Genomic DNA, 18797 nt, shown 5'->3' with positions numbered 1-18797 from the left:
ATTTATTGATAACTAACACAACTTGTGTTATATGATTGTAGGATTGCTGGATTATGGTGGTCTTTGGTGCTGTGTAGTGTTTTTGCTTTGTAGGCAGGATGCATGAGCCTATTTTTTGATGGCTTTTGTTGGCTACTTTTGTATAGAGTTGATAAGGTCTATTGTGTATAGGAATTGTTTATCATTCTTTGCCCTTTTCTTTTTTGTTTCATTCTCTGTGGGCATATCTATTGTGTATAAGGATTGTTTATCCTTCCTTGCCCTTTTCTTTTTTTGTTTCATTCTCCTTAGGTATGCCTAAGGTGATTGCTCTTAAGGGGAGTCCCCTTTGTTGACTATTATTCTTTTATTCCTTATAAAATTACTAGGATTACCAAAACAAAAAAACAAAAAACTTAAGCAATGTATTGGATTTTGTTAAATGTTCAATGTGGATCTTGATTCTTATTTTATTTTTATTTTTTCTTTGATTTGTGATGCTGTAATTATGGGTTTATGGCCTACAATTGCCTGATCTTTTGGAGTTGACTGATCTTGGATTTTGTTAAATGTTAAATGTTCAAGTATTGATCTTATGGGGTAGGTAAGTTATTTATTATTGTGTTGATGCTTAAGTTGGTGTTTAAGTTGATGTTTCATTGTTCTTCATAATTTTGACTTGGTATCATTGCTGGTCAGACATTTGGTCAAAGTCGAAATCAAGCCAGATTTGGTCCTTAGTGCTGAGAAGGAACTTGGTATCATTGCTGGTCTTCAAGATCGAGTGGCACAAGTCTATGGTAGCCTTGTTTACATGGTATGTGATGTTCATGCATATATGTTCAAATGCTCATAAATCTGATGCATGTCTTTTTATTTATAATCTGATGCATATATGTTCAGTGCTGAGAAGGAATTTTAGTTTTCCACGTATTTCCTTTCTATTTATAATCTGATGCATGTCTTTTTTCTGTTTATAATCTGATGCTTGTCTTTTTTCTGTTGCAGTCTTTCTCAATTTGCTGGATGGGAAGCTTAGGCAGTTTCTGCTGCAGTTGCAGAATTTGAGAAGTTGCAATCTTTCTCCAATATGTGCAGAATTTGAAAAAATCAGAATTTGTGCAGTCTTTCTCCACTTTGTGAATTTGAGAAGCTGCATAAAAGTTGCTGTTTAGGATGTTAGGACAGAGCTTGTTAAATTGGACTTATTGTTTAGGATGTTACGATGGAACAGGCTGTTTAGGATGAAACTGGAGAAAAAATCAAATGTGGAGATATCATGAACTTTTATTTTCTTTCATGTGAATAATATATGGTTTTCATGTATTTGCACATGATGAGTAATACAATTCACATTCGTTTTTTTTATTTGTTCTTTTTGGTGCCAGAGATAAGCCAGCTCTTCCTCTTGAAACTGTGATGGTAGAAATAATGTATCATCTGCTTTTAAGTTAATTGCAAACATTAAAAATCCAGGTTTCTTTTATTTTTAGGTAAACATGCTAATTTTATTAAAAAATAAAAGAATTACATCCTAAAAATCGCACTCTCTTTTACACAGGCGAGGACCTTGGACATGCCCAAGGGACCAAACTACACAAAAAGAAACAAGAGCAACCAAGTATATACAATCCTTATACACAAACAGTAAGACTACACAAGACAACCAAACTGAAGCCTTCACCCAAAAACTGCAGAAAATTCAGCAATCACGCTGCACCTCCATACTTACCACTGTCCAGATCACTACTTCAATTCAAGCACACACCACCCTGCACATACTGCCCAAGACTCCTGGAAACTGCATAAACAATCCCTTTTACACAGGCAAGGACCTTGGACATGCCCAAGGGACCAAACTACACAAAAAGAAACAAGAGCAACCAAGTATATACAATCCTTATACACAAACCACCCAGAAACTGCAGAAAATTCAGCAATCACACTGCACCTCCATACATACCATTGTCCAGATCACTACTTCAATTCAAGAACACAGCACCCTGCACATACTGCCCAAGACTCCTGGAAACTGCATAAACAAACTGCAACCTGCACACCTGCTCAATCGACACAGTGCAAAAACTACAACATGCCTAGGCTTCTTATCCAGCACCCACCAATCTACACCAGCTGCACAGAAATCATGGCCTCACATAAAATGCAGAAATCTAAAGCAATAATGCATAGCCACAATAACTACCTGACAATCCAGCTGAAGCTTGGGCTGCCTCCATTACCTATTGAGACCAAACCAATTATATTAAGAACTATCACAAGCTTCAAAGTAACAATTCTAAAATCTAAGCTCCACACAAATCAAAAATAAATACCTGCACACCACCACCTAGACCATTTGTTTCTATATCATTGCTGGTTATCTGATTCACATCATCAAGCTTCGAATCAAGCTTAGGTTTATCATTTTTCTGATGGGTATCAGTGGCAGGTGGGTTTTCCCCATCTTCATTTATTTGCTTTTCTTGTATATATTCATATAAACTTCAATATCAATTAACGAAACACAAACATTTGATAAAGGAGTATGCTTTGTAGGGCCAAAACCAAGCCTCACGACCAAATTCAAAATACTTGCTTAAAAAACAATAACCATACAAATGCATTTCATCTGCATCGAATCTTAACAAAAAAAATTTGAACATTCAAAGAAAAAATCACCTTATCATTATTGCTATCTGGTTCTCTATCTGTCCCAGTTACTCTACAAACAATCTCTTTCTTCTTCCTGCAAAATATACATTAAACACAATTGCTATCTGGTTCTCTATCTGTCCCAGTTACTCTACAAACAATCTTTTTCTTCTTCCTGCAAAATATACATTAAACACAGTACTTCATTACTTGGGAAACCAAAAAAATAAATAAATTAAGAAACAAAACAAACTAAAAATGTTACCTTGAAAGCAAAATGACAGCGTTCCACGCGAGGAACATGTAAAGAAGCTAAAAATGGCTGAAGACGAACATGGCAGCAAGAACGACACTGGCAGCAAACTCAAGTTCCCGCGAAAACTTGCTGTGAAATTCATGTTTCTAATCGAAAAACCAGAAGCTTTAGTTGGATTGAAGCAACATTGAAAAGCTCGGAGATCTTAAGGTTTTCAGGGGTAAATTTGGAGATTTTTTTGAAATCTTATCTTGACACTGAACAACTTTCGACAGTCCATGAAGATAAGGGGGAGAGGACGAGTTGGAGGGGAAAGAGGGCTCAACTGGTGGCAGGAGAGGTCGCAAGAGAGAGAGAGAGAGAGGAAAGGAGATTTGAACTTTAGGGTTTGCAAATGAATTTTGGGATTAAGATTTGATTCATGGGGGTAACGGTAAATTTTGAAATTTAAGGTTAGAGAAATTTTATTTTTATTTTTTGGGGGAGTGACTTGGTATATGGCCGACATGACAGATGAACAGCTGCCATGTCATGTTGTAAGAGGATGTTGTAAGGGAGTGATGTTTGTATAGTGTTATTGATTCATCAACAAACAGTTTCCTCTCAAAATCTTTATTTGTCACAATTTCATTGGCCCAAAATCTTAACCCATCACCCCATCCATTCACAGACTCTACAGCCATGGAAGCTACTGCCACTACTGGGATGCCAATCGTTAACTTCCTCGCAACATCCCCAACCATAACAATAACTGTCCTAACAACCTTATCACCACCATGGCTTTCAAAAAAACCAAACATGCTCACTCTTTATGCTCTTAATCCCATCTCAAGAGCAAATGTCCTTTCTTTCCTCACTCGTTGCTCCACCAAACCAGACACCAACACAAACAATGAGACATACCAAAATCAAAACTTTCAACATAACTCATACTCAGATACCAACAATAACATGTCACCTACCGTTTCAAATGAAACACAAATACTTCCCTCTTCTTTATCATCATCGGTACCCCCTTCTTCTAGAGGATTAGTGCTCGATCTGGGTCCAAAAAATTCATGGGATAGTGCAGAAATTGGTTCACCAGTGGTTAAAAGGTTTCTCAGTGATGAAGAAGAGAGATGGTTCATGTGGTATCATGGGAATTCTTGTGAAAATCCAGATTCTGATTTTATTGGTTTAGCAATTTCAAGCAATGGAATTCACTGGGAGAGAGGTAAAGGTCTGGTGAAATCAAGTGATAAGGTGGGTTTGGTTATGAATTGTAGTAAAGATTGGTGGGCTTTTGATATTTTAAGCATTAGGCCTAGTGAGGTGGTGATCATGTCCAGTAATAAAGTGAGAGCCTCGAGTGCTGTGTACTGGCTTTATTACACCGGTTTTAGTTCTAAGAAAGTGAAATTCTTAGATGATGATTCTTTGGATTTGAATTTAGAAAATCCAGAAAGGTTTCACATTCGCAATTTGAGTGGTGAAAATGGTAAGATTTTCAAGTCCTTGCCAGGTTTGGCAATAAGCCAGGATGGGAGGCATTGGGCAAGAATTGAAGGGGAGCATCATAGTGGAGCATTGTTTGATGTGGGGTCTAAAAAAGATTGGGATTCACTATTCATTGCTTCACCACAAGTTTTTTTTCATGGAAATGGTGATCTAAGAATGTACTACCATTCATTTGATATGGAAAATGGCGAGTTTGGTATTGGCATTGCAAGGTCTAGAGATGGAATGAAATGGGTGAAGTTGGGGAAGGTAATGGGAGGAGGAAAAAGAGGTGCGTTTGATGAATTTGGGGTAAAAAATGCGTGTGTTGTGAGGAACAAGAAAGATGGGAAGTATGTGATGGCATATGAAGGTGTTGCTGCTGACAGGATAGGGAGTATTGGATTGGCAGTGTCAACGGATGGATTGAAGGGTTGGAGGAGGCTTAAAGATGAGGCAGTGCTTAAGGTTGAAGCTGAAGATGGATGGGATAATGAAGGAGTCGGGTCACCTTGTTTAGTGCAAATGGATGGAGATAGTGATGAATGGAGATTGTATTACAGAGGTCATGGAAACGGAGGGAGGACTGGGATTGGTTTGGCAATCTCTGAAGGAAGTGATATTGGAAGGTTTAGAAGATGGAAAGGATTTCGTTTATAGGTAAATGTGTTAGGCTATCTCATTTTCTTTTCCTGTTATAAGTCTAATTTAAATATTGTTTCCAAGTTGGTTGAACATTGTATGCATACTATCTAATGAAAAGATTGACAACATCATTGCTGAATGTTCTTGGCTTAAAGAACATCAAAAAATTTCTGAATCAGTTTGTTCTTGGATTTGTGGATACTGGCTTGTAAATTCTCCAAGGAGTAAACTGCTGCAGTTTTGAGTTGCAATTTTGGAATATGCAAATATTAACAGTAAGTGCATAATGCCTTTCAAATATCAAATCTAAAATGTTTGTTTGCTCCACTTACCCTTTAGCCATGTGCTTTTTTATTTTATCAGTTCACATAAAAAACCTGAATGATTAGATTCAATGCTAGTGGTTGCCATGACACATTATAGTAGATTAAATTAAGGAAGAGGACCTCAGCACAGTAGCGTAAGGCCTAATTGCCGAAAAGTCCATTTCTTTAATGCTGTATTTTGTTAAATCTTTTGGTCCAAGAAACCATGAAACAGAGAACTGAGTTATATGTCCAAGCCACAAGAAAACTACAGAACATCAATTCCGTCCATCTGAATGCGGTCAAACATGTTCTAAGACAGTAGAGATTAAGCTTAATATGATATAACCAGTGGCCATTGTTTCCAAGTGTTGGGTTGGGTATTGGATGATGGGTAGCGTATTTCATAATTACAAAGCACCTCATGTGACAGATGGGGTAATAGCAAAACATAAGTAACAGATTATAAATCTTAGGTTTCGGACCATACTATATTTATAGTTCAATCTGACAAATTTTCTCTCACAACATTAATATGACATCTTGTAATTGGTTAGTTCGTAATGAATTTTATCTATTTAATAATAAGTTTCGTTTATCCAAGTACGAATTAACCAATTAAAAGTTATTATATTAAAATTATAAGAGAAAGTTTATAAAATTAAACTGTAACACAAACTATGTGGTTTTGTTAAATATAAAAGTAGAGAAAATACAATTGTAAAACAAATAAAAGCCGCGGGATGAAATTCTCAAAAGAAGACAATTTAATGCTCGATGCTATATCGCTTATGTTACACTCCATGACTCTATCCCTTTTAATAGGCCATAAATCCAACGACTAATGGCGAAAATCAGAAACAAAGTAACAACTATTAGTCAATAACCACAAGCAAAGCCTAAAAACTAAGATTGAATAGACTTGGTTAACTGATAGACAAAAGACATGATCAACACATATTTCAACATCCCCTCTTTTAAAATGATTGTTGTCTAACATCAGTTTAATGAAAGTTAACTTGGATGCGCCCTCCAGAGTGCTAACACAAAGCAATTTCCTTGGTTCTTGAAATATAGCCATTTTGAGGAGCTTTGTGAATATTACTAGCAATCTGATCTTCACTTTTACAATTCATAAGATCGATTGCTCCATTGTTTGTGAGGTCTAGCAAGAAATGATAATTCACGTCTAGATTTTTGGAGAGCTTTATCGTTCAACTACTGTTACTATAATAGTAGTAGACCCTTCTTATTTCAAATGAAGCTCCTCAAAAATCTTTTGCAACCACATTGCTTTACAGACACACATTGATACTACGAAATCAACCCCTTTTTTTTTTTTATGTAAGCCACGCGGTGTCCCCACACCTGAAGGTGTGGGACTAATCCTCATTTCGGGGTTCGAGGGATGCCCTTGACCACGAAATCATATCCAAAAGACCAAGAATCTACTTGTGAGCCTATCATAAAATCTTATAGAGAAGTATTTTTTTATGTCATTTGCAGGCATAATCACTTTATGTAAAGCCAAATAAATGACATTTCTCCTTTTTTGTAGAGCAACCCATAATTGATGGTACCTTGCTAATACCAAAGAATTTTTTAGCAACTAAAAGACAATGTTCTGAAACCCGACCTAAGGTGTCACCCCACCAAGGGCCAGATCCTGGGTTAACTGGTCCGACTAGTCTAACCAATAGTTTAACTGGTGATCAAGCAAGTTTGAACTCTAGCAAACACACATTTGATAAATACTCATCAGTCCCTACATGTTTGAAGTCTAGCAAACACAACTTTGTGATATGGCCACGTGCAAATCGGCAGTTGACTAGTTGGATAGTGGCAATACATCAGGGAGAGTGGGGTTCGGATGTTGCGTTTGGGCGAGGAAGGCGTGCGACAACAATTGTGCGCGGTTGGTGTCTTGCGATGGGGGTCAAGTGAGGGGGGGTGGCGGTCAGGTAAGGGTGGGAGGTGAGTGGGACGGGGCAGGGGGCATTAGAAAATGGCCAGAAGTGGTTGGCAGCCAGGTTAGGGATTTTTAAATAATGGACAAGATGAATCTTCTTTGGGCATTCCATGTATCCATTGAAAAGGCTTATAACATGCTTTGTACCTGTTTAAACTATATTCAGTTTCATATAATTTGCTTGTAAGGAGTGTTGCAATCTTCATTTGAAACCTCTGTAAAATTTCTTACATGTGTATCTTTTGACAAATAAAAATTCCAACAATAGATTGCAAAACTTTTATGCCAAGAAAAATGCATCATACCAAGACCAAACATATCAAATTCAACTATCACGAACACGAAGTCCTTAAAATTTCCGAACATGACCCAATCATTCATAATGTGAATCAGATCATCTACATATAAGCAAAATAGGCATTTTCTTTCCATCCCCAATTTTTATAAAGATTGTATGTCCATACGGAAATTTTTAAATCATTCCTTTAAAAATTAAGCTTCCATACGAATATACTAAGCTTTTGGTGTCTATTTTAATCCATATACAAAGTCTCGTACAAAAAGAATTTGTACAAACTAACGTGACACGTCACATAACATGTCACGTGACATTAGAGACCACATAACTTAATGTCATGTGAACTCTTATATCACATGATACTCACTTGATATGCCATATAAATTTGTAAAAAATCTCTTTATACAAGAGTTTATACAAATAGTTTTACCCAAAAATAAAACTTTCTTTTGCTTATAGCGTTAATGCTCATTTCCAAGCTTCACATAACCAGGAGATTGAGTCTCTATGTACAAATGCTGATTTCACGTCTAACAAGAAAACAGTCCATGAGTTTGTACTTTATTGCAAACGCATCATTAGTTTGATTGTATCATGCCTTGTGACAAGAGCAAAAATTCCTTTATAATCAATACCACGAACACTTTTTTGTAGCCTTCAGCTATGAAACATGCCTTATAATTTTCTACTTCATCATTCTCTTTCAATTTGTTTTGCACACTCACTTGATACCAATTGTTTTTACTTTTTGGCCCTTTCGAGAGCTCAGTCAACTCTCTTTCTTTTTATGGCTACAATTTTATCATCCAAGGCCTTTAGCTACTTTAATTTGTTGATAACTTCTTCAAAAGCTATAGATCAAATATGAGAAAAAAATGTCAAAATGTGTAATTGTGGATACTATGGATAGACGCACAGTCTTAAGTTTGATTCCTCATCCGAACATTGGTGATTTAAGTAAGAGGTCGTGACGGTAGGTTGTTACATTAGCTTTTCTTGAGGATTAGTCAAAGTGCTCGTAAGTTGGCTCGAACACCTTAGATAAAAAAAAAAAAAAATGTAGGTGGTTCCTTTAATTGATCAATAACAGTTACCTCATAATCTATAATTTGTGTCAATGTTCTTCTAGCACATTGAGGTGGTTGCTCATTATCTATTTCAATAAATGTTGGAATTGGTTGTTGCTCATTCTCCACAAGCTGTTACATCTCATCTTCATTTCTCCATCCGAATTAACAGGATTTATTTGACCAACGATATTGTCATTCCAAGACCAAAACTTTAACTTTGCAACAAAGAAGTTTTGCAAGGAGATAGGTAGAAACAATATAAATTTGCAGTTTGCAATTACTTCTCAATTTTTTTTTTTTTAATATAACTTGTATTTTAGTTTTTACAGATTAATCCTCAAAAAATATCTCAATTTCTAGACTGATGTATCTATCTGAAGTTTTTATAAGGCTACATTGTCCATTAGACTGATGTATCTCAATTTTTACATAGTATGAGTGAATATTATAAAAATTATGAAATTTGTGGAATGTTATAAGAAAAAAATTATTCTTTAAACTTTTAAATTGAGTGTTTAAAACAAAATTAAAAAAAAAAAAAATTGAACTACAGTCTTTTTAGTTTAGTTGTGGACCTAGCATAACAATACTTTATTAATTCCGAGCACTCTGACCTAACAACGATTCAAACTGTGCAAGTCAACTCACGAAGCTTTATGCGACCTCGTTTGCTCAACTTTGCAATCACTTTTGGGCTCAGGCCCAATCCAATAAGCCTAAATAAAAGGACGAAAAGTTGGCACTTGATACATAAACAATATAAACTGTAAGATCTTTGGTAAGCAAATTCATGTTCATACACGATTTATGCTAGTAATTTATTATTTTGTTTATATATGATTACCATTTAACGAGATTCTAATTTGCACTGTTTAAATATTTTATTGAATAATTTGAAGTCAATTAAGTATTAGTTACATGTAAATGTGGACGAAGAACAAAATAATAGATAATTCATGGAGACAAGATACATACAATTAGGTATTATCATATACATTTGTTTATGTTTAGAGGAAATTATATATTCCTTGATTTTGAATAGTACATAATCAAAATCCGAACCAAATCTCTCTCTCTCACAGTTGTATAATTGAATTGGACCATTTACTAATTTATAATTATTGAATGAAATAAGTCAGACTAACTAAAAATATTTGTATATCTAGAGGTTGAGAAACAGGGTTTGAGTCTCTCCGACTTTGATCTGGGTTTATATATGAGTCCCCCATTTTGGGTTTAAAATCCGGAAATATGGGTAATTCCTGAGCCCCAATTGACCGAATAATCCCAAGTATCCAGCCTCGTCGAGTTTGTTTGCCATCTCTTTTTGTAGTTTATTTTTTCCTTTTGTATATTTATTTTTTTCTCATTCTTTTCAAACACAAATGGTAGGGAAATGTTTTGGGCACCATTGAAACAAAACCAAGCCCCCATGCTGCTATCTAAGTTGAAGGTACTAAACTCACCTCTTTCCACCGTGAAAACCAGTAATAGCATTTGACAACAGCATTATGACATAACAATAACTTTCCTATTAACATAAAAATAGTATTACTTTAGACAGCTATATACTTTACACTCATATTAACTTCATAACTTTAGGACCAAAATGCAATGATTGATTAATAAATAAACAGAATGTTCTTTAATTCAACCTAAGATTAGTTGTTTAATTATGCTTAAGGGGGTCTATTATTTTATGGATAGAATCCACTTCATGTGACAAAATCAATCAAATATATTATTTTAGATGTACTATATTGTTATCGTAAAAAATATTTAAACATTTACATTAAAATTGAGAGAAAGAGATAGCAAAGGAGAAAATATTAAATCTGAAATTATACATAAATGAAGAAAAGATGTTGAAGAGTCATGGTTATATGCAGTGGCGGATCCAGCCACTTTTTGGGTGGGCCCTCAAATTTTTTTTTTTAATATTAATATGATAATTTATATATTTTGGTCCACCCTAACAAAAATATTAATGAATAAAACTAATAATGTATAATAAATTTTTATTTTAGTCCACCCTGAAAGAAATTTCTAGATCCGTTACTGTATATATGAAGAAGTTCAATTACATAGTATATAATACATGTTACCCACTAATATGATTGATTGAATCGTTGGCAGATATTTTGTAGACATGAATATGATTGCACATGTTAGTTTCTTTAAAATTATACACGTTTATTATGTTATTTTATTTTAATAAAAATGCGTTTGAAAGCATTGTTTTAGTTTTACCTAGTCCGACAAAATGTTAATATAGTAAGAGACTGACATCATGATAATCGTATATTAAAGTAATGCATTAATAATTGATGTTTTAGTGCAATAATTTCGGCTCCAATTATTGCATTTGACTTGGCCACATCCTCTTTTTTTTATCCAGATCGAAGATAAGATATTTTGTTGTACTTGTCAAAAACCACCAAATTATACAAAAGTTAATACCAAGACTAGAATAAGAAACATATTTGTATAAAATTACTTAAATGACCCTTTTTAATCTCTTTAGAAAGGGGTTAATGTTTAACTTGATCCTTTTCAAAAAAGGGACATTTAAGTAATTTTCATAAACTTGTATCTAGACTCACCCTTTTGGAATATACAAAGTAAGAGCTGCCATAAAGATCTAATTTGGTCATATTTTGATGGTAATGGTGAGTTTTGGTGGACTAAAAACAGAGAAAGCGTGGTTGAGTTTCCCTTGAAAGAAAGATGTTGAATGAAAGATAAGAAAATTAGATGCAAACGTGCTGCTCTTGGACCGTCCAAGGTTGTGGCCCAAATCAAATTGGCAGCATGTGATTCACATGAAAAAAAAAAAAAAAAAAAAATAAAAAAAGTAGTTATAACTAATTTCCTTCGAAATCACAAAAATGGTTAAGCTATCAAGGAATTATAGTTAGAAAAACAAATATAATTGCAGATGTCAATTGTATTTGTCGGGCCACTTGTAAAACGCGTCAATCAGATTCATATGGAGGCACCAATTAAAACCACATTCTTTTGCCTCATGGACCCATGTGCACGACAAGACTAAATTATAAGTTGTCTAACCTTCAACCTCACTCATTAAGCGGCTATGATATGTGATCTGAATTATTGTATTCCAAATATTGCTTTCATACACGTCACAGAGCTTCAACTGTACACACCAGTCTTGTAATTTTAACAATAACAATCTTCTAAGAGATTAACCAAACCGCCATGCCAATCCTTAGGGGCAGGACTTGACCCAGTAATCTTTTTAAAATGCAACCATTTAATCACAGAATTGAGAAAATAGGTTATTAAAATAAATTTACCTACCACGTTATAGTTTGTGTTAGATGAAATAGTTACTCCAAATTCTCGAGATATCAAGATTAAGTTACATGACAAGAGTAAATTAAACTAAATAAAGGGTCTGGTCTTTACCAATTATTCCTTGTTCCCAATGCTTGAAAGTTAGGTTAACCGATGATCTCAACCCCAAGTCAAAAATTCGAATATAAGCAACAAAAAAAACATTATCATTCTACCCAGTAAGCAGTGCAAGAGGTTATCAATGTTTAAAATGGGATATCTTTTAGTTTTTTTTTTTAAATAATGTTTTTCATTTCCCAATAATCCGTATCGTTGCTGTTATATTACAAGATAATAAATGTAAGTAATTTTAGATATGATATAAGTTTATTGAAAGATGGTACGAAAGAATATAACATCCAATCACAAAGATTTTTATTTTTTCTGTTAATAAATAAAGAAAGAGCTTCAGATTTTTATCCCTTATGTGTACTAAATCAATGTGTACTAATCTAAGTACTAATATTAAAAATTTGAAATTTCTTCTAATTTTTTTTTTAAATTTCCAATGTTAGCACTTGGATTTATACATATTAGTTAGTGCCCATAATATTACTCTTTTTATCACCTCATCTTCTCGAAAAACACAATCGCCAGGACAAGGGTATGTTCTTGTTGAATAAACTGCCATGGGAAATAGTCTCCTTACCAATGTGGCAGCCACTTCCAAAAATATTACGAGTAATATTATACTTATAATATTTATTTACAATATTTTTTAGATGATTAAATACAAATTTGTTTTTAATTTAAAATTATTCAATCATCTTCTATGACATTATGTTATATGAAAAATATTGTATATATAATATTATGTAAATAATAATATTAAGTTTACAACCTTCTCTTATAATTCATCACTTATTAACTTGTCATAGATTAATTAGTAAATGGATGCGATCCACACAAAAGACTTATTTTGTGATGTAGAAATATTATAGAACATGATAATTTAGTAGAACATTGTGGCCAAATTTGAACTTACACTAATCCAACAAGTCAACTCAAGTGCTCTCGAGTGTCGAATCAGGTCTTGCCTTTACCATCTGACAGCTAAAAAGTGCCCCATTTCAATAATTGAGGTGCCTAAATCACAAGGAGGAATAGTAGATAGGAAGTAAAAATAGAGAATTTTAAGTCAATTTATTTTTTTGGGCTTACGGATGGCTTTGAATACTGAATACAGAGAGGCACATCGTGTAAGGGCTTGTTTATAAATACAGAAAAATAAGGGGAGAAATTCTTAGATGGCCTCACAAGAAGTTCTCTTCTCCTATAAAACCCACACAAATGTTGAAAAAATTTATTGGCATCTGATATATCAGATCCAATCTCCTTTCTTCTCTGCGCTTGCTCCTGTAATGGAGAGAGCAGCAGCAACAACCACAGTAACAAAAACTATTAACTTCCTTGCAGCTTCTAATGCCGGAAGAATGGCTACCACTTCATATTTAATCCAAACACCATGGCCTTCCACCAGACCAGAAACACTTGCTATTTATGCCTCTGGTAGATCTTTCTGCACTACCTTTCCAACCCACCAAAGAACTCAATTCACCACCTCTAGATACAGCACCCTCTTTCTCACTCATTGCTCCACTAAACCAGGCATTGACAACACTAATGCTACAAATAGAAACCCTGCCATTGGATTAGAATCCAATTCAAAAGCACAACATATAGCCACTCCCACGCCAAATCAAGCCCTCACATCAACATGGTCCAGAGGTTTGGTTTTTGACTTGGGTCCAAAAAACTCCTGGGATAGCACAGAAATAGGGTCTCCGGTTGTGAAAAGATTTATTGGCGACAATGAGGAACGGTGGTACATGTGGTACCATGGAAGCTATGATGGTAATAGTAATTCTGATTCCATCGGACTAGCAGTTTCAAGTAATGGAATTCACTGGGCACGAGGTCCAGGAAACGTTAGGTCTTGTGCAGATGCAGGTGTGGTGATGAATTGCAGCAAGAACTGGTGGGCTTTTGACACCGAGAGCATTAGGCCCTCTGAGATGGTCATAATGTCTAGCCCAATGTACAGCGCGGTGTATTGGCTTTACTACACAGGATTTAGTTCTGAAGAAGTAGAGATTCCAGAAGCTCCACAAATTTCTGTTGAGAACCCAGAGAAAGTTCACCTCGAAAATGTTAAGAATGGAAGTCAAGTGATTGGTAAAATTTGCAAATCTCTTCCAGGCTTAGCATGCAGCCAAGATGGTAGGCACTGGGCCAGAATAGAAGGAGATCATCACTCTGGAGCTTTACTTGATGTGGGGACAGGGAAGGAATGGGATTCTTTGTTTATTGCTGGACCTAAGGTGGTTGTGCATTCTAGTGAAGATCTCAGAATGTATTACTATTCATTTGATGTTGAAAAGGGGCAGTTTGCTGTTGGACTTGCAAGATCCAGAGATGGAATCAGATGGGTGAAATTGGGAAAAATAATGGGTGGGGGATCAAAAGGTTTGTTTGATGAACTTGGTGCAAAGAATGCATCTGTGGTAAAAAACCCAAAAGACGGGAAATATTTGATGGCGTATGAGGGTGTTGATGCCCATGGAAACAGGAGTATAGGACTGGCAGAATCTCCTGATGGGCTAAAAACTTGGAAGAAAGTACAAGAAGAACCAATTTTAAAGGCTTCAGAAGAGGATGCATGGGACAACAAAGGAGTGGGATGTCCATGTCTAGTTCCAATGGAAGATAATGTAGATGAATGGAGATTGTATTATGTGGGTGTTGGGGAAGGAGGAAGGACAGGAATAGGAATGGCAATTTCAGAAGGCAGTAAGATTAGAAGTTTCAGAAGACGGGCAGGTTTTCAGTTGTAAGATAAAAATGTATAGTATTGGTGTATTTTAACATAATCCCTACTTGTTCAATCAAACTGGTTTTCACACTATATACATGTGATCGGCAAAAGTATATTTAATAAGTGAAATTAGCTAAGCTTTCAAATTCATTCGAGCATCTTCCCCTCTTTGCCATCTTCAATTTCCCCAACTTTCTTCTAACAGAAAGCAAAGCCAAACATTAAAAATTTGAGAACCCACTTAATGCTTTACCAAAAGAAAAACAACTAGCCTTATTTTCACATCAGCTATGGTTTTTTATTCTCATTTGCCCGTATAATTCTTGGTTGCCAGGACCAGTCTACCGATCTTGAGCGATTAAGATGGCTCAATTCCTTCACTTACGAATTGATTTGGAGGACAATTTTGATAGCTTTGTTTGTGAATGGAAGCCATTTGTACAGTCCTTTTTACGAAAATTTCCCTGACTTCATCGGTACAATCGAACATTATAGATATCAAATAACCCATTAACACACAAAATTAATTTGTTCCTTTTTTTATTTTTTTATTAATATTATGGTTCTTATACATCCGACAAAGAGTACCATTCTATTATTATGAGAATTTCATAAACATACCTCCAAAGGATAGTTCATAGTTGTTGATGCGTGATTTTGACACCAACCAAACACACGTGTGAAATACTGAACAGGCCCAGAAGACACACATGAATATGAAAAAAATGAGAGTAAATGCAATGGAAAGCAGCGTTTAAAATGGTTCGGATGCTAAAGAAGCGAATCCTACGTCCATTGACTTTTTGTATTAATGATAGAGGCCAGGTCGCGTTAGCGAACTAACTTACAAATGATTGTACAAGAAAGAGGATGCTGTATCTTTTTTAGAGAGAATAACCAATCCTTTAAATGAGAGAAGAGTTCTCTATTTATAGTGGGATGGATTAAGGTTATCATTACTAAATCTACGAGTTGGTGGGATTATCCATGCAAATCCTTCTTTATGTCACATTGCCCACCTTCTAGAGTGATTTACGAGATTTGGGGCAGGGATTGGACACATGGAATCACTACAGCTTCTGGCTGGTCTGGCGCGCACCCACTTTACTGACAGAAGTGTGTTGCTTCTGTCACCACGCGACGTGGCTGCTTCTAACTGGCTGCGGGCCTACCTAAGCTCTGACTTTTTATGCTGACTGAGCCTTACGTCAGCCCTATATTTTCAAGCATAACAGAAATCCCCTAGTTTTTAAGGTTTGAGAATCAAACCTTGGAAACTATAAATGCCTCGATCTAATGCTTAAAGAGATGCTAGTCGATCCGACCTGATTGTAAAGGAGATCAGGAGGACTTCTTTCCCTAAGCGACCTAGGATGATCTGCGACATCAAGATCAGCGACCTGGTCACGGTCACCCAGTGCTAGTGACGATCCCGTCCTGAGGGATTCCCGACTTGTTCTCACTTACCAACTTTTTAGGATAAATGGCCATGTTGCTTTGTAGTCGGTCTCATTGCTTCACGATTGACGTGAGATGAGGTTTAGAACAATCACGTCGCTTCGCGACTGATAAGAAGCCCGAAGTCACGTCGCCTCGCGACTAACAAAAAGTTCGAAGTCGCATTGCTTTGCAACTGACGAAAAGTGTTTTTGGTAACGATCTCTTCAGATATTATCTGTTGCACCTTTTGCAGCGGGTGCATTAAATGGAATGCTCTTTGCTCTAACAATCGTGCCTTTTGTGCAATAAGTGTCAGCCATGCACATTAAATGCAAGCCATGCTGAAACGACATTCCTTATCAAAACATTAAATGCGGAGAAGGGAAAATCATGCCGTTGCTTGAGCGTTTCAATGGAAGGGGGTGACAATCTGGTTTCCTGAGGCGTGACGGTCACTCTTCCTTGTTGATTCGTGACACGTGGTCGCGATCAACGGTCAGATGCATTTTCTGCCCAAACATCATTTGATTTCGGGAAACCAAAGTGCCATTTCCTTTATTATAAAAACCCCAAGCTCTCGTCAGGTAAAGTCGTAGCATTTTCATTCTCAGAGAGCAAGAAACTTCTGTCGGTCTTGATTCCTTGCCTTTCAGAGCGGCATTCACCCGATATTCGGAACACAAGAGTCGAGTCTTCTCGCTCCTAGAGGTAAAGATGATTTCCCTTCCTTAATCTTCAATGTTTTTAGCTTTTGTCAGTCACTATGCGATGACTATGCATCTGTAGCTCATCGGAGATGAAATATTCTCTGTCGGGTTGGAGCTGTTGATGAAGGCTCTTTAAGCATTCGGTTGGGGTTTTTATGGGTTTAAGGAGGAAAACTTTTCCTTCACGTCATCATACAAAAATGTACGAAGACTGAGTGGTACCCTTTTGTCACTTTTGCAGATTGCAAAAATGGACCCCCCAATGGACGGAGTCGATGAAGGAGCCAGCTCGCCTGTAGAGGACGCCCCTGCGGGCCCCTCTCGAGAAATATACTCGGCGCTTACCGCCGACGAGCTGCAAAGAGTGATTAATCAGTTCGCTGTCAACATAGATGTCTTTCGAGATAGGGTGCATACTGCATGGGATCCGCCACGTGGAATGGCTACGATCTCGGAGGATATCTTCAAGGGTGGGGGTTTGATCCCTTTCCACCATTTCACCAGGTCGGTCCTCGATCACTTCGGGATTGCACCAATGCAGCTCACCCCGAACGCGTACATGATCGCCATTGCCATGTACATTGCGTGTCGGAAGAACCGACTGGGCGAGCTAACCGCAGTCAAGTTTGGTTGCTTGTACATATTGAAAAAGAGCAAGGACAAGGGTTCCTGGTACTTGTCCAGGCGAAACTCGATACAAGCTGGGATACACAGCTATCCGAGCAATACAGGAGCATACGACACAAAATTTTTCTTTTTTCGTTATGATGGCATCAACCGTTTTCAGGATCCGAGTAGGTTCTCTTTCCTTCTGAACTCAACTCGATTTTTGTTTTTCGCTAACGGGTCGTTTGCTTTTCTTGATAGTTAATAGAACGACCAGTCTAAACCTGCTCGTGGACCCAAACAGAATCGTATCATTTGGTTTTCTACCCAGGGAGAGCCGCGACGCGAGGTTGCTCGTGACGACTGAGAACTTACGAAGGTACGACTTCTTCAATGAGTTTGCAGCGTTAGAGCCCCCACCGAGTAAGTTTCTACTGTCCTTTTTAATTCTTGTAGTGAATTGTTTTACTAACAGTGTTCGCACATAGCGACCATGCCTCCTCGGATATCCAAGTCGCCACGAACAAGGCAATTTTCTTTTCCCCAGAGGCATACCATCGGACCCGCTGGAGCTGCTCCCCGTGGTCCCTTAGTCAGAGAAACACAGGCGGGTACTCTGGCCCAACCTACAGAGGTTCCTCCGTCCTCGACGGCTCGCCCGAAGCAGAAGGCTACAGCCTCGAGGCCCAAGAAGAGGCGGCAAATTCGGATCGAGGAAACGGAGTCCGAAGAGGAAGGCTTGGGCATTCAGCCTGAGAGGTCACAATCTTACCGAGCGGTCAGCTCGGGAGGGCCGCTTAGAGTCACGACTGGCATTTCCACTGGTCAGTAGACGCGACCTACGGCCGCAGTCCCTGGGAGGAGGTCAGGCAAAGAACCCGTGGGATAGGCTCTACTTGTTGAGGGTGTCGGCATGCTTGTGTTAGAGTCAATGGCCCAGCTCCCGGACCATCTGCAGCCGGTGGTCTTAACATTGTTGGAATACGGACTCGCAGAGTCGTTTAAACAGTTTTTGGCATCCAGTCCTATTGAACTGCTGTCCACATCGTTCCAACTCTTTAGCCAGGTAAATGAGCTTTCCTGGATGAGGATCTTTGTTTGCTTTAAGAGAAGTAGACTAACTCTTTACTCACAGTGAAGGCTTTGCTTTCCCTGCACGTGTCTCAGCAGAAGGCCCAACTGGGGTCTGCTGAGCAATTGGTCGAGCTGCGAGAGGAGA

The 18797-nt window shown here is 37.1% G+C and overlaps 2 protein-coding genes across 2 annotated transcripts; both read left to right on the top strand.

Moving 5' to 3' along the window:
• Positions 1–3685: 3685 nt before the first annotated feature.
• On the top strand, positions 3686–5076 carry LOC116131787. The gene has a single exon (XM_031417462.1). The coding sequence runs from the start codon at positions 3686–3688 to the stop codon at positions 5024–5026; it is 1341 nt and encodes a 446-aa protein (XP_031273322.1). The 3' UTR covers positions 5027–5076.
• Positions 5077–13306: 8230 nt separating this feature from the next.
• LOC116131817 lies at positions 13307–14844 on the top strand. Its single transcript, XM_031417490.1, has one exon. It carries the CDS (start codon positions 13372–13374, stop codon positions 14842–14844), a length of 1473 nt encoding a protein of 490 aa, XP_031273350.1. The 5' UTR covers positions 13307–13371.
• Positions 14845–18797: the final 3953 nt, after the last annotated feature.

This window comes from Pistacia vera, unplaced genomic scaffold (genome assembly GCF_008641045.1).
Source record: "Pistacia vera cultivar Batoury unplaced genomic scaffold, PisVer_v2 Contig243, whole genome shotgun sequence".
Taxonomy (NCBI): domain Eukaryota; kingdom Viridiplantae; phylum Streptophyta; class Magnoliopsida; order Sapindales; family Anacardiaceae; genus Pistacia; species Pistacia vera.
Note: the sequence above shows the minus strand (reverse complement) of the source record. Positions and strands in the feature narration are given on the sequence as shown.